Here is a 24,511-nt window from a genome sequence, read left to right as displayed (position 1 = left end):
TAGCAGCCTTGCTTAAAATTCTTATAGAAGTTTAAAAGTATTTCTTCAACATCAGCATTTCAAGAAATCTATTTATACCCCTCAAATCCAAATATATCTGTCACTGAACTTCTTAAAATGATGCTAAAGACATCTGTTAGCTGAGTTTGTGTGTGGAACAGAGATGAGTGAGAGGTTCTTCACTGCTGCAGAACAATTGAAATTATTGCATAGAACATTATTTGTTTTATTTGTTGTGAGGACTAGAAGTGTAAGGAAAGTCACTCTGATAGTTTGAAGGTTAACACCTGCTGAATCGTGAAATCAAGACAGATCTGGTGGGAAGAATGTTCCTACATTGCAGCCTCTTGTGAATGGGGCAACTTTTAAATTATTTTCCTCCTGCTACATCTGTGACAGGAAAACTGAACAGAAACACTGGAGAGGTGAGACTGGCCTGAGTGTGAGCATCAGATCCCCCAGTTTGGTGCTTTGTGCAGCCACGTGCTTCCAGCCACTGAAATGGTACAGGAGAACTTGAAATGATCTGTGGTTGTTTCATTGTTAATAATTACCTTAGGTTAAAGTCCAAGCATTTCTTGGGATTACCAAAATGACCGAGTGGTGAGAACACAGCTGGGAAGTTGCATTTGTGCTCAGATGCCTTACTATTTAACTTTGGATGCAATTTTTAAAGTCTCAAAATAAAGAAAAAGCCCAACTGAGATTTTGTTACTTGACTTTCTAAACTAAGGCTGGTGTCCCTAAATCTGATTTCTCATCTGCTGTGTACTTTAAGGCTCACATCCCATTAATTTTCAGTAATACTCAACCTCATCAGTCCTTGAGTCACAGCTGAAAATCAAACTTGGGGACTATTCTAGTTTGGGCTTGATGATCTCCAAGGTCTCTTCCAGCCTAGTTGGTTCTGTGATTTTGTGATTCTCTCCACAAGTGGGCTTCACTGGCCTCCCTGTGCAGCCCCAAGGGATGTGGTCTCCTCCTGTGGGACGTGCTGGGTTTTGTGAGGCAGCTCTTGGACGATCCCAAGGGCAGGGAATCAGAGAAGAGGGGTCTCCCAGCCTGAAGTGTGCACCTCCTGTGGCTCCTGTGCCAGGCTGATGGGTGTCTTATGGTGCCTCCTCCCACACAGGGTTAAAATAAACATTTTCCTTCCCATTACTGAAGAGACAACAGTTGAAATTTCCAGCTTTTAAGATGCTGTGTCAAAGTTGAGCTTCCCTAGGAGACAGGATTTTCCCTGGGTTTCCATTAGGGTTTCCCTTGGAGATCCACTGCCTGTTGGGGCTGCCCTGGATTCCTCAGCTGGGTAAGTGTTGGATCCCCAGCCCCAGATGATGCTGGAGAGTGGAATTCGGCCACCAAGACCGAGTGGATTTGAGTGGCTACTGACCTTCCCAGCAGCAAAATGGCACCTTGTCCTGAGATCTTGGGGAGTTTGGTTCCCTGTCCCTTGCCAGGCAGGGATAACCCCGCTGGGCTGGGTCTCTCCATGGAGAGCAGAGTGTTTACTGGCTTGTATCTGTCTCTGCGTTGACACTCCAACAAAAGGTTAGAAATCATGAATGCATCCCTTTATTTCTGCTGCACAGTGCCTCTCTTTTTTTCTGTGTAAACCCTTCACTTGCCTCTTGCCCAGCCTTTAGAAACGATGATCAAATGCGAACTTTCAGGGTTTATTTATAGCGTAGCCTTTATGGAAAGAGAGAAAAGAAATGATTAAAAAGCAATTTTACAAAATATTTTGTTTTAAGAGAGAATTCATTGTGTTTTAAATCACTGTATTCATTGTACTGTCTAGACTGGCAAACAAAGAAGATAGAGCGTCATTCAAATTAAGATTGTGAAATCCTTGGTGACTGGAATTATGGATTTGGATGTCAACCCTCAAACAAACTATTTCTGAACGGCAGTATTATCATTTTGCTATATTTAAGGCTTTGTTGGAGACAGAGCAGTGCACAAGGTTGATCCGATTCAGTAATGCAATTCTAATGTTCCTTTGTTTCCCATTTCATTATAAATTCATATTTTCAATGTTCTGTTCCTCTTTGTCCCCAGAAAATTGTTGAAAAGACTCTCCTCTGGGAGTAAAGTTTTTTTGTTCAAGCTAACAATGACCAAACTGACTTTAAAACACAGAAAAACACACAACTAAAATGTGAATTGAGAGAGGGAATTAATTTAGGATATTTTGAGCAACATAGAATGGGTGAGTTGTTGAAAATTGCTGGCTGTGTATTTTTTTGCCATGTTATTCCACAGAACCATGGTAGTTGCTGTGAGACTTTAATGCTGTGGATTCTCAAAAGGTCTGTGTATTTTCAGTAAATTTAAAAACACCAAAGTATTTTAGATGATAAACTGAAAAACTGATAAACTTGGAAGTATTCCTCCTTAGCTGAGGGTTGATGATGAGGGTCCAGCAGAAGAGAAGCAGTATTTTCTGGAAGCTGTGAGAGTAGAGCAGAACACGAGTGCGTGGAGCACCCATGTCAGAGGCAGAACATCCCCTGGGAATGGTGCTGTGTCCTGGGCCTGAGTGTGCACAGACAGGGGAATGCAAAGTCTGGCCCTCCCTTTCATTTTTGTTGTGTCTGTGATAAAAAATGGATTTGCCTGTTTAGACACTTCAGATGTTATGGGTTTATTTTTGTGCAGTGTCTCCAGGGCAGTTCAAAAGGAGGTGTAAAGCAGGGAGCAGAAAGGAAGGTGACTTCCAGTAGTGAGAGAGTGTTTGAGGGGGCTTTGTTTTCCCTAAGGCACAATGGAAAAGCAGTAGCCATTGTACTAGAGGGAATTGCCTTCTACTTTGAGTTGGGTTGGTTTTTTTTTTTTTTTCCCTGACTGTTCATTCATTTTTTGGATAGTCTGTAAATCCAGCTGGCCGTGTAAGGGACTGACTATTGTAAATAGGGACAATGCTTGAGCATTGTCAGTGTCACCTGTTAAAGGACAGGGAATAAAATGCCCATTTCTCTTCCTGGGAAGGATATCAGCCTTTCCATGGCAGTATTTTAATCTGGCTGCTGTGCAGAGTCTCAGTGCCAGCAGGCTCACATGTCCCAGGAAAAGAACACACTATCTCTCTGCAAGTGTTATTTCAAGGGTGTTTCTTGGGGAATCGAAGTTCAATCAACCTCTGCACGTATGAAGGAGAATGGGCATATGAGAGCACAGAAATATTCCCTGCTGCTGTATCAGCACCCTTAGCAGAGTGGAGTCCTGACTGCACACCTGGCAATGCTTTTGCCTTTGGTAGAGCCTGCCCTGGGCTGGTGACACGGCACTGACATTGCTCTTCCACGTTGTGAAGCTCTGTGAGATCCTCTGCTGTCAAGTGCTGGATTAGTGGAAAGCACAGATTTCACCAGAGCAGGTATTCCAGCCTGTAAAACCATCCAAACCTTTTAAAAATCCAGCTGTAGCAGCCAGTTGGAAAGTTCCAGCAGCAACACAGGGTTCTCCAGGGTCATCCTCATTCTTAGACACTGCATTAAAACAGGTTCAGGGTCCTGCTTAGAAACTTTGAACCCTGATTTAGTCACACAATGACTCTTGAGTCCTGACCTTTAATGTTTTTAACGTTCTCCCACCTAAAAGCTGTTGCTTTGATTCTCCTTGTGAGTGTCTGCTGCCTCCACTGTATCCTGAGAGCTCAGGCCTCTTAACTTTGGTGATTCTCATTCCAGTGGGATTGCTTGGGAGAATCCATGGAAAATCAGAATCTCACAGAGATCAGGAAAGGAACCAAATTACTCAACCCTCTCCCTTTCGCACATGGCTGTCCCAGAGACTCCTTCTGCAGGAGATTCTGTGAGCTCTGACTTTATTTTGGTCAAAAGCAGAGCAGGATCAGAGTTTGCCTCTTGCACATTTGTGCTGGAATGTGAGGGCAGCTGTGAGCTGCAGAACAAACCTTCCCAGGTTACCTTCAGCTTGTGGAGCACCCTCGAGTCCTCCTTTGCTGCAGGGAAGTGGTACTTTCAGAATATGATACAGTATCTCAAGTACAGTATCATTTCATTTGAGAACCCTCCCCTCTGGGGATGCAATGTTTAACATTTCCTTTGGTTAGAGTAAATAATAAAAGATAACTCTGTTCTGCCTGGGACTCCCAGTGAGAGAGAGGAACAGACTTTGGTTACTTAGGGTCTGCAGAGCTTTGTTCTCTTGACTACTTTATAATGGGATTGAACATATTTGCTGCCATCTGGCCTGTTCAGCCGAAACAAAATACATCACTAATGTTCCGATTGGTTTTGAAACATCTTGTTCTTGTCAAAAAGTATTTTAAATCAAAACAGGCTTTTCCAGTTGGTGTTTGTCTTTTCCTAGGAGGCCATGGCGAAAATGGGGAAAATTGGGAGAGTCGTGCAGCCCAACCACGAGCATAAAAGGTAACGCTGGTCCTGGTGTGTTCCACTGGGAGAGTTCAAGGGAGATAAAAGTTGGGGTCTGGAGATGAGGTTGGGGTGTGTCTTTTAACAGCCCTGCTCGACTGCAGTAGTGTTTAGCATACAGATACTTTAAGAATCATGGTATATTATATTTTATAAAAATTGTTCGTACTGTATTCCTAAGGATTATTTCTATTATTTTTTTAAAGTTTGATTATTTCTATTATATTTTAAGGATTATTAATGTTACATTTAAAGGGAGCATTCCCAGTAGTTCTTCAGGATTATCTTACATTGCATTGTATTTTAAGGGTAATTTAACATTTTTAAAGGCTCCGGATTCCACGGGCGGCGGCGCGCGGGCTCCCCCTGGCGGCGGGCCCGGGCTGAGGGGACGCGGGCGGGACTCGGGGCCTGTGGGCGGCCCTGGGCCCGCAGCACAGGACACGCTCTGAGGGGCCGGAGCGTGTCCAGGGGAACGGGCTGGAGCCCCAGGAGGGGCTGATGGAGCTGGGAAGGGGCTCAGCCTGGAGAAAAGGAGGCTCAGGGGGACCCTTGTGGCTCTGCACAGCTCCTGACAGGAGGGGACAGCCGGGGGGGAGTCGGGCTCTGCTCCCAGGGAGCAGGGACAGGAGGAGAGGGAACGGCCTCAGGCTGGGCAAGGGAAAGTTTAGATTGGATATTTGGGAAAATTTCTTCATAGAAAAGATTGTCCAGCCCTGGCACAGCTGCCCAGGGCAGCCCCCATCCCTGGAGGGATGTAAAATCCCTGTGGATGTGACACTTGGGCACACGGGGCAGTGGCGGCCTTGGCAGTGCTGGGGGAACAGTTGGACTCGGTGATTTTGGAGGGTTTTTCCCACCTGAATGAATTCTGGGAAGCTCCGGTGTCTCCTCACTCTCAGGACAGAGAACTCCGGGGAAATCTGTCTGAGAAGCCAAGCTGGCTGTAGGGAAACAAAAGGTGGAATTGCAGCTGGAAATCACAGCAGGGCACAGGGAGAGCTCTGACCCCAGCAGCAGCTGCACCTAGGAAAGAGTCAAAGTGTCTTTAATGCTAAGAGAAGCAAGTAAACATATATTTAAATCTTCAAATCTCAGGCTTTGCTGACATTAACTCTTACACAGATTTTATGACAAGAAATACGAAGTATTTTTGAAGCTTGTGGAGCACCAGAGAGAGTATCGCTCCATCATGAACAGCTTGTGATCCAGAGGCATGGGAGCTGGGAACAGCAGGCAAATTTCCAGGCATGTGTGATGCGGGTAATTTCTTCTTACTGTACTGTCCATGTAAAAAATATCCTGTTATCATTTAAAGTATACATTTTAATTTTTAATGAGAAATAAAATGCAGTCACTTTACTGGGAAGCACTGGGTATTTTGTGTTAATAATTCTTGCACACAGGGACAAGGAATATTCATTTGTTCCAGTCAGGGAACACAAGACAATCAGTTGCAGGTACTCCAATGCCAGTATTTGGACTGGCAGGAGCAGCATAAGGAATAACATGATTTAGTCAGATGGACTTGAGGCCGTGGAGTCAATATTCACATAGATGGACTTTACACACTTAGTTTGAGAGAAGTTCCTTCTTTAGTATTGGCTTAGGCTGCAATTCCCAGTTAAATGCAAACAGGAGTCACACAATAACAAAATTATGCTTAGGTTATTTGGAAAATAATAGTTTCTGACTTTTTTTTTAATGTTAGTAGTCAGCCCTGAAAAACATCTGGTAATTTTTTTAAAGAAACAATGCACTTCCTGCCTTGTAGTTCATGGAAAAGTAATTGTTACCCTTTCCAAAGTACCCATTGTTAGGAGAAACAGCTTTACAAGTTCAGGGACATAATTAAAGACAAAAAAAGTTGATGGGAATAAAATGAAGACACTTTGTAAAAAAAGAGTGAAACAAGCAAGAAAATGACTCTGACATAGTGGGGTGTCAGAGCTCTCAACTCAGGGGCACGATAAAATCTGTCAGCTGAAAAGACAGAGTGGGAAAAAGCAATTGGAGACCAGTGTGTTGTAACCAATAAGTATTCATAAATCTTTAAATCTCTATTTTAATATGCAATTAGTATGTAAAAATGAAGTCCACAGACTCCAAATGGATAGCAAAGGTACAGGTTATACAGGGACAGATGTGCAGGGTTGGCTGGCACTGCACCAGCACTTTTACCTCTTTGCAGCTCAACACAAACAACTTCAGCAAAGTTTCCATAAACTTCCTGCTATTTATATCATTATCCTCAAACTGGCCTCGGTTTCTCTGGCTGAACTGGTAGCAAGATTTAGCACGAGGGGTGTAGGGAGTCTGGAAGGGGAACAAACAATCACATTGACTTGGTGTAAAGTGTAGATGCACAGGGTTCAAGGACTCTCTGTGCCTTCCGTGGGCTTGCACGACACAGTTACAGAGATTTGTTCACATTTCCTGCATGGCCTTTAATGCCTTCCTCCCCTTGTGATACTTGTGCTTTATAGTTGCATTTTTATTCCAAGCCAATGTGCCTACAAGTTTCATATGATCCATTTTAAAACCAGAGCTGTGAGAATTCTGTATCCCAGTGGCTGAGTAATCAGCTGTGATAACACAAACACTGCTGCAGGATTTTGCAGTGAGACTGCCTGACCATCCTTGTGTTATACCAGACTTAGCAAATTGTTCGGTTTGCCAAGTTCTCAAATTAAAATTTAATTCAAATTGAGCCAAGCAGTAAAATGTTAAAGCTCAAGAGTTCTAACACTCTTCAGCTGCAGGTCGATGGGCACTGTAATGTTAAACTCTGATTGTGCCTTGAGGCATTCTTGTAAAACTGCCCTCTGAGGGTTCCACATCGAGTGCCTTGGCCATGCCAGGCACTGCTGAGTCCCTCAGCCTGTGCCAGCAGCACAGTGACACCCATCCCACTGCCCCATTCCAAGAGGAGCCTCAGTCATGGCTTGAGGAAGTTTGGCCAAGGGCCCCAGCTGGGGTCAGTCAGACCCCTGAGCTGCAGATCCTGCCATCCTCACCCCTTCAGGTGCAATTTGCTGACAGATTTTTATCATGCAAATGAAAAGAAGGGAAGCAACCACCATGTCATCAGCTGCTCCAGGAGTCCTGCAGAGAGGCCCAGGCTTCACTCACATGGAGAAGACAATAATATGATGGTTCCAAAGAAGCAAAGAGGAAGTATTGAGAAAAATCTCCATGAGACCCACCTGGGAGAAGAGTCCTCGCAAGGCAAGAGTCAGGAATGACAGCCTGTCATACAGGTAACCTGCAAACTGAATGTTCACATGAAACTGGTTATTTTGCATTCTGATGCATTTCAGTTCCATGTGTCTCTTAAGCACTTTGAAAGTTAAAATCTCTTGCATGCAGAACCTTTCTGTGCTGTTCAAATGCCTCTACAGTGTTCAATCATGGTACAGTATCCAGAGGAACCCTTCTGAAAGGGATCCCTGTTGCCCCAGCCTTGGAAAATAAAGTATTCTGCTTGACACAGAATCCTTCTGGGAACTGGGATTCTAGCATTAAGAAAGGGCAGAGCCAGTGTGAACTGTTTGGATTTGGCAATACCTGGGAAAACCCAGCTGCTTTCTACTGGAATCTGATTTGCAATTTTAGAGGCAAATTAAAATCCTGCAGTTCAAATCTGAGTGATATTTGAAAGCTCCAGCCTGACCCTCTCTAAGTCTGCTTTTTAATTAACCAGGCTTTTCATGGCACACTGTGTTCTCCTCCCTGCCAGGGCGACTGCAGGACTTCTCCAGCTAAGAATTCCAGAAGCACCTTCACTAGAAGGTTCTGGAAGCAGCAGGATGGTAACACTTCCACCACAGTATTGCCAGTACCTGCATCAGAAGGTAGATCACACAATGGTACAGACTGGTTTTCCTCGCTGGGTCTCTTTCAATCCATTTGTTATGTGCTGCTCACTCAGTAAATGCTGATTTATAAACACTTAGGGGTCGAGGTTGTTTCCTTGGTTTATTGTTTTGCTTCTCACAAGAGGTGTGAAAAGCAACACAGTTCCACAATGAAGAACATTTTCCTTTTTTCCTCTGTATCCAGCCCCCCAGTACAATAAGCAACCTTTGACTGGAGCCTGGTGAGATTAGGAACTTCCATGCTTTTTTTTTGTGGAATATTATCCCAGAGATTCAATAAACTACACAAAAGAAAAATGCTGGAGGCCTGTTTGATATTTCACAGAGCTGTTTGATCTGACATGTGTCAAATGATAAATGCAAATGGCTGCAGGATCATTCAAGCCCAAGTGGGTTTTGAAATGCTGTGGGAAAATTAGAGGATAAATAAATCTGAACCCAAGAGCTCAGGCTCATTGTTTGGCATGTGTCAGAATGCAGGCAGAGGTAAATATTACCTTTGTCTGCAGGGAGGGCACGTTAGTGCTGCCAACCAGGGACTGTGCCTCCAGTAGGGGGTCAGGTAGCAACCTACCAAATTAAAAAATGAAGATATGCTAAACATATTGGAGGTTATTTGATGTTTACAGGGAAGTTAGCAGGATTAATAAACCCTCTTTCTACAATGGACTGTGAAAATGAATGTGATTCTTTATTTTTAATACATGGTTTTCCTCTGCAAAGTGACTGTGCAGAAATGGAGCCTTTGCTCTTCTACACTGGTATGTGCAGAGATTTACAGATCGGCTAGGGGAGGGTTTCCTTTCCACAGCTTCTTTCCCTGTGGATCTTACTCTGGAAGCTCCCTGGGTCATGGTTGAAGCCCTCAGGAATATGGGTGCCCATGGACAGAAGCATTGCAGCTGCATCAAGGTGGAGTTGTCCAGAGTGACTTCCAGGGCCACTTATCCCAGATAAACCAGCAGGCACAGCCAAGGAGCAGCTTGTACCTCTGGAAAAGCCAATTGCCACGTCCTGTTTTACCCAGACTGCTGCTGATTTCCAAGTACAACATAGAGAGGTCTCGGGAGCGAAAGGGGGCAGAGCGTGAGGACAATAAGATTAGGCTGCACATGCAGTGACAGCAGTGAGTTTGTGCTGGTCAGAAAACAGGAAATGTCAGGGCTGGCACCACCAACAAACTCAGCAAAGCACAAACAGTATCTCATCAGAAGCAGCACAGCTTGACTGGCAGCTCCAGGGCACAGTGAGCAGTGTGACAGGTCAGGGAAATAAAACCTCTCAGCATTTCAACTGATGCAACTTGACAGGGACCCCAGTGAAAACAGCAGCACAACATTGTGCTGCCATTTTGATGGGATTGTTCTGTTGAGCAGAACAATGATCTTTGTTCTTAAAACAGCCAGTGAGGAGTTTGTGAGCTGTGCTGTAACAAGAGTCTCCAGGAGCCCTAAGTGCAGGGGTTCTGCACCCAGCATCATCTCATCTGCTGTCACTGAGAAAGGGAATTGGAGAGAAACCATGTTTGAAATCCAGAATAAAAAATGTTTCTGATGCCATCAGTTACATTATGTGTACAAGGACTGGGAATGTGAAATTTGGCCCAAAGGTATTTTTATGAACCTCGCTCCTACTTGTGCTTTTTACTCATTTTCATTTGAGTGCAGGGTTTATCTTTGTGCCTCCTGTGTTTTGTTTGCACACACAGAGCGTTTGGCTGAGACCACAGCTGTGTTTATTCCTAAATCCCCATCCAGTCTGTATGAGCCCAGTCTGGCACCCAGCTTCCAGCTTCTCCTTGAGCTTTGTGTTTGGCACCCATCACCTCTGACTGGCATTGACCCACTGGGGTGGTGGATCAAAGTCTGGGGATCCCCACAGCTGCACTGCTGTGCCTGTGCTCAGTCCCAGCGAGGCCAACGGGGCACTGATGGATCCCAGAGTCCTTCAGGGCCTTTCACAAAAGAATCCCATGGAAACTTAAGATTTGCTGCACTCAGAATCCTTTGTTTGGTAGAACAGGAAAGGAAGGACTCCTCTGAAGCTGACCCATTTGCGCTTCAGTGAATTTTTCATAAAATAGACAAAATCCTGTTTTAATCTATCCCACTCCACAACCTTCTGAGGGACTCTGTAGGTTTCTCTAAAATACCTCTGTGGTTATTGTTAATTAGAAAAAAATAATATTGCTGAAGGATCGCTTTTCAGTTGAACTTCCTGAACATATGGTTCAAACTGAAGCTGAAAAGGAAAACTTCAGGACAAACTGTATGAATTACTACTAATAATAAAATCAGACATTTTTTATAAGTCCACATTAATCTTCTTTAAAAGCTTTGGGTTAACCACATTTTTTAAATAAAACTTTTACCGGAGCGGAATTTATTAAGAGAGCTCAGTGTTGCCTTAGCTGTGTTCCACGGGGCATCAAGAGAAGTTTTATTACTGATTTCAGTCACAACAGACTTAGATCTACACAGAATGGTTTTGATAAGCCCAATGTAAAAGTTTTATTGGTTTAAGACATGAAAAACAGACATGTTACAGAGACCACTTCTAGTCTATAAACAGCCATAACATGGATAATGCATCGCACTGGAGTCAGTGCTCCGGAGTGTAAATAATGGTGTGGAGGGAAGGAAAACCTGGCCAAGTATGTACAGCTAAGAAAAACAACATAGACCCAGCTTGTATATGGTACTTCTCTTCTACAGATCTCAAAATTAAATACAAATAAAGTCTGTATCATTAGGTCATACTCACAGATGGAAAAGGAAAAATTAACCAGGCCAGGGAAAGAGGGAAGTTGGTGCTCTTTGTTATTATGTCTGTCTTTGTACTTGAAACTGTAACTACTGAGGCATTATTTGAAACAGGTTTTAAGGCCATGTGGTTGCTGTTTGTCCTGGATGGGTTCTGTTCAAAGCCTCCTTTTCCTGTATGTTATAAAACAGGGTTAGAAAAACATGAAACAATGGGAAGTATTACATGGTGTCTCCCAGAGGTGTCCCTGGCCGTTGGGGATCCACTGATTTGTTGTGCTCCCAGAGGATGGGCATAGTGGCAGTGGTGACGTGGTGCTGTGCTCTGTTATCTTTATCCTAAAGATAAAAATGTGCTTTTATTGCACCAGCATTAACAACATGGCCCCTTGTTCTCCTTTGTACTTAGATCTTTTCATAGCGTGGTGAAAAAAGTGTGAATGGCTTGTAAATATACCTTGCACTTGCTTCAAGGTGCCAAGCTCACACTGGCTCCAGTGGTGCAGAACATGGGCCTTAAAAATCCTGAAATCCCTTTATAAATGCAATTATGGACATACCTCCCTCCACTCTTCTGTGCTTCATCCTTGTATTCACTTGGAAAAAATATTTAAATGCTGTAATCTCAACCATATGGCTCAGAGCCTCAAAGAAGGCATTTAGCAGACACGTTTGTCTGGAGAATTAGGCTTTTACACAGATTATCCAGTGACTGGAGATGGGATACCTCCTCTGGGGGAGGACAGGAGCCCACACCAGGGGCTGCCTCGACAGAAGGACCCTCTAAATCTGTTCTGTCCCTTTCCTGTTAAACAGATCCTGGGCTGGAATAAACAGTTAGTGAGTTACATTGGGATGAGATGTCTTTGAACAATTTTCCTCTGTTAGACCACACAGATTTACTTAAAAACAGTAAACATTTTAAAAACCTTTATGCATGACTAGAAACCAACTTACTGAATTGTTTAAAATGGAACTTCCACTACTTTTGTTTGTGTAAAAAGATTTTATAGGACTGCAAACTAATGTAATTATGCCTAGATCACTGTTTTATTTTAGGAAATGTTTCACTTGGGAAGCAGGAATGTGGGACAGAACCAGACCTAAGCCTGGTGTGTCCTACTCCTGATTTTTACCCATAGAAATTAATTTTATGGGACAGCTGGATTTTTATGCTGTTGATTAAAAAGACAAGCTGTCTTCTCAGAAGTGAGTTCATGCTTGAAGATGAGACTTCATGTTTGTTACATCTTGAGCTTTCACACTTACAAATGTGATTATTGGATTGTTGATTTTTGTAATAGGTTGGGGTTTTTTGCATAGTCGAATACAAATTGTGTGATTTTATGGTGCATTCTACCCATTCCATAAGTTTGTATTGTAATTTAACAGTATCTTCTGAGATCCTCTGTTACCTTTTGGCAGCCTAAGACTTCATGGGTATTTCAAAAGTGGCACCTTGTAGATATGAAAGCAATGAGCAAATAAAAATACAGTTACTGATTTTTCGGGGAATATAAAAATGGGATTTCTTCTGCTTCTAGTGAGGGAACCTACATTAATTCCAGGGAGAAGGGCTTGGTCCTGGTTCTTACACAGGCCTTGAGATTGCTGCCGGAAGAATGCCTTGTTTAGTAGCCTGTGTAAGCACTGCCTGCACTGTCAGTCCAGAACATTTCCCACAGAATAAATGCCCACAGCTGGTTTCTGCTGGGAGAAGGGCTCACTGGAGGCAGGTGGGGCAGCTGGAGTTGCTGTGGCTCCTGGGAGAGATCTAGAGCAGAGTCTTCACTAAATTAGTAATTTGATTGACGTATTCAGTTCATTAATAATAATTTACTGTGATTAGCAGAGAGTCACAGAAACTCAGCGTAGATATCACACATAAACTAATTCCTTTCTGTTTCCCTCCTCCTCTGCAGTTGTGTCTGTCACTTAAATGTACTGAAATAAAGTCTAGTGTGTTCTCTGCCTTCCTGGATGCCAGAATGGGATTCTCTCTGTACCATAAGCTGAATGGCAAAAAGAATCCAGGTGAGTGTTCAGGAAACCAGGTCTCTTGCCAGAGTCAGGTCTAAAACTATGAATTCACCAAATGAGTAATTATAAATCAGCATTATTCATACCATTCTTTCCTCCTCTAATGAGGATCTGTAAATAAGAGCAACTGGAGGTTTTAAACTCATGTGCCATAACTTTGATTCAATGATCTTCGAGGGCTTTTCCAGCCTTAACAAGAGTGTTTCTATAACTACTGGAAAAAAAATCTTGCTCCTTTAGTGTGAAGTTATAAATGTATTTGTTTCCATCGTCAACAGAAAAATGTCAGATGCCAAAGGCCTTTTCATTGTTTTCAGATTTTCCTTTCTGTGCACTGATAAGATTCTCTCCTGCAGAGATAACAACCACACAATAGCCCAGCAAAGGATGGCTGGGTAGGAGTAAGCGATGGTCAGATCCAAGTCCAGGACACTGAACTCCAGGCAAGCAGATTTTATTTAACACGGTGGCACTTAAAATTTATCAGCACATCCCATTCCATTCTGACTTCCTGTGCAGGGCTGGGGGGCATTTGCAGATCCAGAACATCCTCTTAGCTGGACAAGCAGTCCAGTGTCTGTCAGCTGCAGCTCAGAGCAGTTGTGTTTACGAACACTGCACACACACAGGCCCATTAGGTATCTACTCTATTTGCGCACAGGAATAACACCCACATTTCTTTAGTTTTGTCTCCTACAACAAAGGGAACAAAATGTGTTTGTGATTATGCGATAGATACGGAGTCAAGGGAAGCCCAGCATTCCCAGACTGTAACCAATGGAAATTCTGAAAGGCTCCCTTGCCTTTGCAACCTCAACAAGTTGGAATCTCTTGTGTATTTTGTATTAGCTTGTCTTGTACAGTAATTAACTTATATATGACTCCTAGGGGACAAGTGATTATGGTTTATTTCCAGATGACTCATGAGCAAGTCTGCAGAAAGAGAGTTTGTGCTGCTCAGAAAACAGGAAAATGGAATATTTAGTGTTGCTGAAGATACCAGTTCTGGCTGCTGAGCTCAGGCACCAGGCAAAGGGGCTGGAAACTTGTCAGCTTGAGTGCAAGGGCCTGTTGAGACCCTGCAAGTGCTCAAGCTCTGCTCCCAGAGCATTTGATTAGGACTAGGAATTACAGCAAAGATCCAGGCAGTGATCCTGCACTGTGTGAATAATATGTGTGTGTGTAGGAAGAATAAAAATCAATCATCATTCAAATCCAGGATTGTGACATCACATTTTTAATTTCCTTGTGATCTCTCACAGATTGAGTGAAGCAAGGTGGGAAACTCATTCAGCTCTTGCAGGATGACCAGGGGTGGCAGATCCAGAGGGAACAAAACCAGGCAGTTCCTTACATACACAGTAAAGCCATGGGCATTCTATGGATGCTAGGAATTCCTGAGTCCAGCAGGTTCCAAGGCAAGGTGGCCCTGGTTTCACCTGGTATGGACATTCTTTCCTCCAATTGCATCAACAGAACATTTGGGAGGAAAAAGGGACTCGAGGTCACCTTCAGCTAAGACATCAGTGGTTTAGTCTTGTCCTGAGTCGATCAGCTGGGAAAAACATGCCAAGTCTGTCATTTATTTTTAAAAGATTATCTGCACATAATCAAATTTCTGATTTATTGAGTCCAAGCACTCCCAGTGATGCTGGAGTTGGCTCTAGCCAGCATCAATGGTTATGAGGGGCCTGCCCAGCTGGATCTGATAGAAGGAGAAGAGAGATGATATCTGAGATTGCTGTAAGGCTGCCAGAACTAATTTACCCCTTCCAAAATCCTGAGCTGGCCTTTGAACATTTGAACTGGGATTGAATTAGAGATTGATTATGGCAGTCAGGGTTTGTGTCATGAGGCTTTGAGGTTTTGATGGCAGTAAACAGTCCTAGCATAATAAAATATTTAGTGTGACTTTGCCTAAAATGACAGATTTTAAGGGAGCTTCCTCTGATGCAGTAATTCTGTGGGTTATTTCAAACAGCACTTTTAAAACTGTTATTCCTCCTAACATTTTAGGTTGGAAACTTTACAAGTGCCCTTAGGAATGACTATTTCACAGTCTTATATTTGGATCTGGGTGCCTTTGGTGGTTCTAACCCATATGTTGTTGGGAATCCTCAGCCAGAACTGAATGATAAAATGTTTAGTCCAGTAGAAGTAAATTTAATTCATTTTGAGGAAATGAAAGGGAAAAAGCCCAACCAAAACTAAACCCCAAATTCAGAAGCAAATTATTCTGAAAAACAGACTTAGCATTCAAAGATCCAGAGAAAGCCTTCAAGTTTTTCAGGAATCAAATCCTTATGTTTCTATTCCTTTCTCAGCACACAGCACAGGTGTTCACTGAGGTCACATTTCCACAGGTCAGATTTACAAAGGAATTCTTCATGTAGGTACCTCACCAGGGGGCCAGGCTTTGAAACCATGACAGTCAGATTTTTGAGAAACAGGAGCTTTTCAGATCTGGACACATCTTTTGGCTTCAAATGAAAGCTGTGCATTTCAGAAAATAATTCTAGTAGAACTCTGCAAAACCAAGCCCATTGTACTAAATCCCAGCCACCAGATTTGATAAATTTTTAATTCTTGCCCACAAAAGGAAGGCATGAAGCACTGATCTGTTTGTTGGCTATGACACCAGAAGCTTCTGGGTATAAACCTTTATCTCTGTAACACAGCTCAGCTCACAACATCTTCCAGTTTTATCGCACGGAAATTTAGCTCTAAAGCATCAGTGGTGAGTCCGTTCTCATCAGCATCTTTGAGGAGAGGTATTAAAGTTTAAAAAGACCCCAGCATGTCGAGTGCTCACAATCATTTATTGGTTTTTCCATGAGCATGAGGCATTGTTCAGTAAAGCAACCTCTGCTTTGAGATTTGAAGTTGTTAGGGATGAACACTTACAGTGGTCCAGGAGACCTACATGAGGCTGAGTTTGCCATTCCTCTTAGCAAGAATGTTTGAGAGGAGCTGAGTCAGTGACACTGTTGGTGTGGAATCATTTGGCAAGGCCAATTATGCCTTATTTGCCAATTAATAATTTAATTGCCCAATTTAGTTGCCTTTATTTGCCAGTTATTGGCAAGGGACTCTAAGGTTTTATAAATTATGAAATGAAATGTAGTTTTTTTCCATCTGAAAATAATGCCCTCCCTTTCTAAATCTTCTCTCCTAAAAGTCATTTAACATCATTGAAAAGGTACCTGAGTGCAATAAAAAATTGGCATTCCTATTTTTAAATATTAACTTGAATCAAGGGCACACTGGAGGTATTTTGATCACCTGACGGAGTAGCAGCTTATCAGTCCTGTTGTGAAACTTCTCTAAAACTTGGCAGACACTTGTGATACTTTGGAATTGCATAACTGCAGACTTAGGTTGTGTAATTCAAATTTGTCCACATCCTAAGTGAAGTGCAGAATTTAAGCAGAAGGTCTAACATGTTGAGGTAATTTTTAATTATGGGCATTTATATGCCATAGGGTATTTATTCTTTGTTGTGTTCTATGGTCCTTGAGAAAGGTTTGATTTTTGTAAAGGTGTTCTTCAATTTAATGCTGTAAAATTGATAAGGACACGTGTTCAGGGCTTGGTTTTGTGCAGTGTTCACCATCCTGATCCTGATTCAACAAGGCACTGAAGCACAAGCCGAATATTCAGCCCTCAGGTAACACATAACCTCTTATGTGTCAGTAATATTGGAATAGAAATACACTTAGAACAGAAATACTGCCCCTGGCATTCCTGCTGAAGCACTGATAAGCTAAACAAAGCACTTTTCAAAGCCTAATAACCGGATGGGATTTGTAGCATAAACAATGCTCCTTGTTAGTCACCAGTCCCCAGGGCATCTTCCTCACTTTGTTACAGATAAATTAGCAACAAACGAAATGCTGTGTGTGATTTCCTGCCCTGGGTATGCCTGTGTGCTCGCGTGCCAGTGTGAGAGCTGTCATTTATTATTTATCCAAGAACATATTCACGTCCACAGTGTGATTTAATTACTTATTAAAGGTGCCAGACTGGCAGATGCAGAAGCTGGAGCAGTTTGGCTCCAATGTCCAGAGAACATTCTATAGGCAGTGACATCCTCTCCAGGATATTCAATGCTTTACCCTAATGAACTCCCCAAATCTCCAAGCACAGCTCTTTCTCTCCAACCTTTTCCCAGGTTCTCTGCTCAATGTGTTAAGTTTGTAAAGGCTACTAAGAGAGGTACAAGTCCTGTGGTTTTTAGACAGGAATGTTGATACTCTGGAAAATGGTTTGAACACATTAGGTCAGTCTGTTTTAGCTAAGCCACTCAAGCATTGGGTTAGTACTAACAGAGGTGAAACCCCTTCTAACTAAGTAATAGCAAAAGATATTATTTGTAAAGGTAGGAAGAGCCCAGAAATTTCATTCTGCTTGCCAGGAGCTGTGTGCTGTGGCTCTACTGCAGTCACTCAGACCTTATCACAGACACACTTGTCTTGGAATCTACAGACTTAATTCTGCACCGTTTGAAGAAACAGGATTTTGGGTCCATTTTTTATGTCACTCTAAGCCTATTACTGCTCACTTGTGCCGTTCAAAGCACTTCCCCTGCCCCAGGCACAGCTGGATGCAGGACAGCAGGGAATCTTCTCTCACTTCCATTAGCACACAGGCTTCAATGGGGAAACTGAGATTTTATTTGGCCTAACTGAATTTGACCAGAGAAAGGCTGTTAAATAACAGCAAGGTTCCTTTTACATAGCTCCAGAATATTTTGAGGAAGATAATAAACACAAGAAAATCCAAACTTCTGTGAATATACATTGAATCAGTCAATCTATGATTGCCCCAGGCCAGCCATTCCTGTTGCCTTGCTGACATTTTGGTCCCACTACATGCCTGAAAGTTGGGATCCTGGATCATTTTGTCTAAATTGTAGGTTGGGCTTTTGTTGGTGCTTGATCTTTGGTTGGGTCTTTAAAGCACAACTGCAGTGCCAGGACCAGTGTCTGTTCTTAATGAGTTCCTTGTTTTGGCTCTGGAATTTGAGCTGGCAAATACTTCTGTGCCTATTTTAGTTTGCACAGTTGAATAAGTTCCATCAAAGCAAACAGATCTGGACATGCCAACCACTGGCATTGCTGCATTATTAATTCCCAGTTTTACACATCCAGTCTTTTGATGCACTCCACAAAAGCCTAGCTGACCATAAATGGAGCCTGTGAGGTACAAAGATGGGGCTGAGAGGTGTGAAGGTGGGAAACACTTCTGGCACTGTTCTGGAGCAGGACCTACGTGATGGCCTTTGACACAAACTGAGGGGATTTTGTCTGAGATGTGCTTTTGCATGACACACCCCCAGTGAGTCCCATCTGTGTCTGAATTCCGTCCTGGAATGTGAGAGTGGGGGTTGCTGGATACGTAGGAGGCTTCACAGAGCTCAGCTCAGAACCAGTGTGCCCCTGGTTCCCGTGCGTGAGCAAAACAGAGCAGCTGTTGGAGAGCAGCACGAAAGCAAGGGAGAAATCTCTAAATGCAAACAGAAGGGACAGACAAGATTAGCCTTTATGTTAAAAAAACTATCCAAGTGCAAAATGCAGTAACCAAAAATATAATTGCAACCTCCCTGGCAGTCTGTCCAAGAGAGGCTGACCCCTGCTGTGGGAGTTGGCTTTCCCTCTTTGGAATGTGCCATAGCAAGAGAACCTTCAAACATGAAAGAAAATGCGTTCAAAATTCTGAGGCAAACTGAAGTCCATTTTCAAATAAAACCAAGAAAATAGAAATGATGGGAAATCTGAACTCGGTTTTGACAGATAGGTACACAATAACTTGTTTATTTAATATATAAATGTTGCAGTATCAGGACAACTCACACTTCACACACCTGTAGCTCTCCTACTCTGTCAGCTGTGGTTGGGTTTGAGACACTGTTGTGCTATTCAATAGCAAATTGTGGCTGTGACATTTTCACCCAGTTTTTCTATTTTTGAACATAGACTCTCCTTCCACTAAAGAATACTTTTCCAATACTCCATTTAAAAACATGTCTTTTAGTGCTTTTCACAGTAACTTTCAGATGCTGAGAAATGAATATACTTTAATAACTTAGTTTTAATTTTCCATTTAAAAATAATGATCAACTAACTAACATCTTATTTGGTGAATCTTCTATGCTGGTAATAATGTTTTTGAATAATAAGATAATGGTATATAATTGGTATAATGGAACATAGAGTTCTGAAAATTATTTTCTTTAGAGAGATTAGAGATATTACCAGAATTAGTTTCCCTGGCAGTACATACCAGTACCCTGGCACAGAATCAAAGGAGTTACTTCTTGGAAATTGAGTTTGTGATTTCCCTGATCTTGAAAAACACACATTCCTGATCTTACCTGTGGATTAATCCCTGACTGTGGTGAGGACTGGAGGTATTTGGTGCACAATATTAAGTGTGAGGATACTCTCAGGATTAGAATCTGTATGGCACTAAACTGGGACACAACCCCACCTTCCAAACTGGTGCCTTAGGAGTCACCTTTTCAGCACACCTGTGGGAACAGGATCTCAAAGTGTCACTGTGTTCGTGACCAGCAGGTCTCTGCCATAGTTCATATCCCAGTGCTGCATTTTTTGTCCTGGGCACAAACTGAAATTGTATCTGAGACATTTAATACATGTGCGTTTGCAGAGGGGCTGCTGCCATCACACTGCCAACAGTTCCATGATGTCAATTAACGTCAGCCGGATAATGTTGGAATTGCCAAAGCCCACTCTCACTTGTGACCTTGTTCACTAAAAAAAGATAAGGGTACTAAAATAGAAGTGCAGATATCAGTGAGAAAGTCAATGAAAAGGCAGAAATAAAAAAGTATGATGGGAGATGAACAAATGTTAGGGAAACAACTGAGACAGTGAGAGCAGGGGAGGGAAGGGTGCAGTACCAAATTGGGCTTTTGCTGAGCAGAAATGATGCTGTAGAAGTGTAAATATTTTATTCTGTTCAAGTCACTCTTCGTAAAGGTTGCCAATTCTGAGATTTTTCCCTGAAATAGTTGAGGCAGATCATTCCTTAAGGATGTTACCGTTTCTCTCTTGCTGGATGAAGCCTAAATGTGCAATGACAAGATCTGGTGACAGTCTCTTTTATAAATGTAGGTCAGTAGTTTTCTACCTCAGACATGCTTTGTCTCCAATACAGCTTTTTATGGAATTTAATGAGATATCACAGATTTTGGTTCTGTGGCTCTATTTCTATCTTTTCTGTTTCAGTTTATCAATACCTTCCTCACTGGCATATGATAAACCTTAAGTATTATTTGGAAAAGCATTAGTTATTATTTTTTGCTGAAGCTCCTATAGTAAACAATGTTATTATTCTGTGTGAAAGGTGTGCATGCATTTGTACTCTGTATATACACACTGTATCACATGGGCTAAGATAATTCTATCTGGGAGTCTGCAACCAAGGAGCCTAGAAATTACTCCAGTCAAAACAAAATTAATTATAAAAGACTAGAAATGCTACCCCAAGCCTTGAGAGTTTTAATGAGATGACTGTTTCTTACCAGCATTAAATCTGTGGGGATAAGGAAATGTTCACTGAGTTAAGATGTGCTAAAAAAAGTGTAAAGAAGAGCATAAATGGCTCAGGAATTTCAGGAATCCCACTGGCTTAAACACTCTTTTTATTTAAAGCAAATGTTCTCATAGTTGAATGACTTCCAACAAGGGCCTCAAGTGATGAAAGTATTTCCATCTAATGTGAAAATACTTGAAAGATGCTTATTCCATGTGAAAATATTGCCACCTTTCAGAAAAGCCTGAATATGAGACTCCTTTAATGAAAATACTCTCAGACAAGGTATTGATTTTCAGAACATACAAAATATCCAGAATTCCTACTATTTTGATAATAAATAGATTTTAATGACTTTCATCTCCTATAGCAGCCAGGGAGAATATTTCAGAGTATTTTACAAAACAGATACTTCAGTAACAGAGTGAAAAATTTTACATTCATCATCCTGACATTGCTCCCTTTTCCCTCAGGGCATGACTGACCTGGAAAGTACCACTGAGCATCTGCAGGGAAAAGCAATAGGGAAACAAAACCTGTGGAGACCAGCAGGCACTGAGAGTCAAACAACTCTGGTTCACAGCAGTGGCTTTTTAATTCCTGTTTTATGATTTTTAGATGTTCAGTTGTGCTGAATGAACTCCATTTAATAACTTCTAAATTGGCCACATTTGGAGAATAAACAGTCACTGCTGTCTTCATGAAAGCAGAATAACTTCCAATACACAGCTTGATTCAAAAGTGGCAGGAAGGTGCCAGAGATTGTGACAGGGTGTGAAGGGATGAGTGGGCCAGCAGGTATCAGAGCAGTTTGTATTGTGCAATAAATCATTGCACACATATTGGGAATTGGTTTGATTCTGGTTCCTGCATCTAAAAATTCAGATGTGCCTCGGTACTACAGAACACCATGGGGATTACTGGATGCTTCTAAAGCTTTTGCAAGATGCTCAGGAATTGTAGACTTCCAGAAATAAATCAATTGAGCTACTAAATTTGATTGGAAAGTGGAGGTAGATTTTTTTATGGTGTTTTCTAAAGGCAAGAAATGTGCAAGTACGTGACTAACCACCAAGGGTCAGTGTTCGGTGTTCTTACATTCTGATATCTTTGTTCCCAAGTGCTTGGAAAATCTCTTTTAGATGCAGTACTGTAATTAGGATTTTCCAACACTGTTTTTAAACTACCAGTGAGATGCTTATGTGCCATACAAAGTATGGGAAAATTCAAGTGTCTGGATACAGAGCTTTTGTCAGCCAGCTACCAAGTTATGTCTGAACAGAGTATTATTCATATTCCTGGATATAATGACATAAGTCCCATTGAAAATAATAAAAAAACACTCTAGGAAGTGGATTTTATTTTTATGAATAGCAATTAAGTTACTGTAGCAAATGCCATTCTTCTATTTTGTTAAGAAAGTTAAGATAGCCCTGACTGAGAGATTGTCAGGTGCTTTGTCAAGATGGCAAGGGATGCACTGTCAAGAGGAGTGAACACATTTTAAATAAGTTCCTGTGGAGAGAAGCACTTTAACCTGACTTTAAAACGTAGTAAGGGTGGATAGCAGACATCAGGAGATTGAGCTGCAGTCCTGGCTGGCCTCCCCTGTTTCTGGGATGTTAATATAGGTCATAATCCTTGATTGGCACAAACCCAGAACGTACTGACAGACATTCATATAAACTGCAGCTCATGAAGAAATCTCCAACCAGGCTTACAAAATAAACCCAACCCACCTTACTCCCCATAAGGCACAGAGACCCCTTTGTTCCCCTTCTGCCCCACGGCTGAGCTCCAGTGCTGGGGAGCTTCCGACGTGCCCCCGCTTAGCTGTGACATGAAAGATGTAAAAACTGGGCAGATTCCTGTGTGGAGCTGACTTCATTTCTCTGCAGACACAGCCAAGCCCTTGCAGTGCTGACACTGCTGTGTCTGGGTGAGCACTCAGCCAGCTGGAGCCTGTGTGACCGGGATGCAGCAGCCGGGAGCACAGGGGTGAGCCCATCTCTGCTGACATAATCCCAGCTTACCCGACCTGCACACCTGCCGTGTTTGTACACGGATCTCAGCCTCACTCCGTGCCCCAGCCAGCCTGGATCACCCTTCCAGCACTGCCGTTATTCCCTTAGCAATAATCATTGCTGGATGCTTCTGAATGAGGGTCAACCCTCGGGAAAGGACATAAAATTAGGGAAACTACAAAGTAAAGAGGGATAAAATAAACAAAAGCTACTAGAAATTTAAAAAGAACAAAAATACAAAAAAAAAAAACCTAAAATGAGCATGCTAAACACTACAACTCCTAGCACAGAACTCAGGAGGATTTTACTGTAAAAACCTTTTATTCCTTATTCTATTTTTAATAAGGATTTATGTTAATCTTCCATAGCAACCAAATCTCTTTAAGAACCTTTGGTGAAGGAAACAGTAATAGGGTTTCCAGAAATCCAAGTTCACTCTCAAGTCTTTATCAGTTCTGTAGAACACTAGGAGAGGAAATAGTTATGTAAATACCATCATGTCATCACCACAATTTTAACCTCTGTGAGGTAAAGTAGAATCAGTAACAGACAATTAATGTATCTTGAAGAACAGACAAAAAACAGCAGATGCTGTCTGTAGCAGTTATTATTCAAGTTGTTTAGTCCACTCTTAGGCTGACCTAAATACTGATGTATTTAATGCCATCCTGTACACTTCTGCAACAACAGGCAATATGGAAGTGGTCATAAAATTGAATCAGCTAAGAAAAAAATAATGGTATAAATTAGCAAAAAAGGCTGGCGGAGGGAAAATTTAAGTTCTTCCGCTGTAACAGGAAAGGGACAGAATAAACACATCTCCTTAGTGTAAGGTACTGAGACTTTTCTCTGAGTGTCTGAGGCAGTGTGCTACAGCAGACAGGATCCTGGCTCAGGCATCCATAAGTTCTGATCAAATAAGGCTAACCTCTTCCTGTGAAACAAATACAGTATTTTCTGGAACAAAAAAGAGATCAAACAAAAAAAGTACTCGTATGTTTTAGCTATCGTGTAGTGAACTAAGCAAGATGAAAAGAAGGCGTGTGGTGGGGTTTGATGTGCTGTGAGGGCTCGATGCAGAGCCTTGGCTGCGAGCCCTGGGCTCTGCTAGGGGCAGGAAGGAGCTGCTCTGGAGGAACAGCTCACACCTCGCTGGCAGGTCGAGGCACCGGAGTCTGCTGGGCATTGGGGAATGATAACTCTGAGCCTGAAAAGAAAAAATTACAATATGAATGAAGAATAGGTAAAACTGCCCCAACCCTTCTCAATCCATCCTTTTGGAAGGGGGCACATTTCCCACCTCTAGAACGGTTAAAGCAGCTGTTCCTCACCCCCGCGCTTAGAGTGCTTTTAATCCTTCACTTCCCCAGATAATTGAATTGGTATTTTCATCTTTTTTTTTTTTTTTAATTTAACTATTTTTTAAGCAATTCTTTACCTTGCTCTGAGAGCAATGTTTGTGGCAGGTACAGGTACCCTGACCTACCTACACCTTAAGCACAGGTAATTCTGCACCACACCAGCAGCTCTTCACCCGTGACCTCCACGGCCCGTCCGTGCCCGCGGCAGCGCTGACAGCCGGGGCGGGCTATGAAGGGGCAGCACCCGCCATGTAGGGACGGAGCGGCGCCTCCCAGGCCGTGCGGGCGGAACGCGGGGCAGCTCTCGGCGCAGGAGTTCACTCCGGGCGGGTGACACGATGGCGTTCCGCCCACACGACAGCCCGGGGCGGGTGACGCAGCCCGGGGCGGGTGACACGGGCCCGACTCGCCCCTCACGGAGGCGGCGCGGCCGTGAGGGCAACCCCCGCCTCCAACGGGTCTCACCGTGATTGGCGCGAGCGCACC

At 42.7% G+C, this 24,511-nt stretch overlaps 1 protein-coding gene and 1 long non-coding RNA gene across 11 annotated transcripts in view; one reads left to right on the top strand and one right to left on the bottom strand.

Moving 5' to 3' along the window:
* The window catches only part of FGGY (FGGY carbohydrate kinase domain containing), a 128,277-nt gene extending 122,505 nt beyond the window's left edge, over positions 1–5,772 (top strand). For all 10 annotated transcript variants that reach the window (XM_053950755.1, XM_053950749.1, XM_053950746.1 and 7 more), the window contains 2 exons: positions 4,339–4,400; positions 5,529–5,772. In XM_053950755.1, coding sequence (XP_053806730.1) covers positions 4,339–4,400; positions 5,529–5,610 — 144 coding nt within the window. In that variant the 3' untranslated portion in view covers positions 5,611–5,772. The remainder of the gene's footprint in view (positions 1–4,338; positions 4,401–5,528) is intronic.
* Positions 5,773–23,089: 17,317 nt separating this feature from the next.
* LOC128792185 (uncharacterized) lies at positions 23,090–24,484 on the bottom strand. Its single transcript, XR_008432334.1, has 2 exons — positions 24,151–24,484; positions 23,090–23,871 (listed from the first exon to the last, which is right to left on the bottom strand). It is a non-coding gene; the product is annotated as an uncharacterized LOC128792185 (long non-coding RNA).
* Positions 24,485–24,511: the final 27 nt, after the last annotated feature.

Source organism: Vidua chalybeata, chromosome 9 (genome assembly GCF_026979565.1).
Source record: "Vidua chalybeata isolate OUT-0048 chromosome 9, bVidCha1 merged haplotype, whole genome shotgun sequence".
NCBI classification, from domain to species: Eukaryota; Metazoa; Chordata; class Aves; order Passeriformes; family Viduidae; genus Vidua; species Vidua chalybeata.
This window is presented reverse-complemented; position numbering and strand designations above follow the sequence as displayed.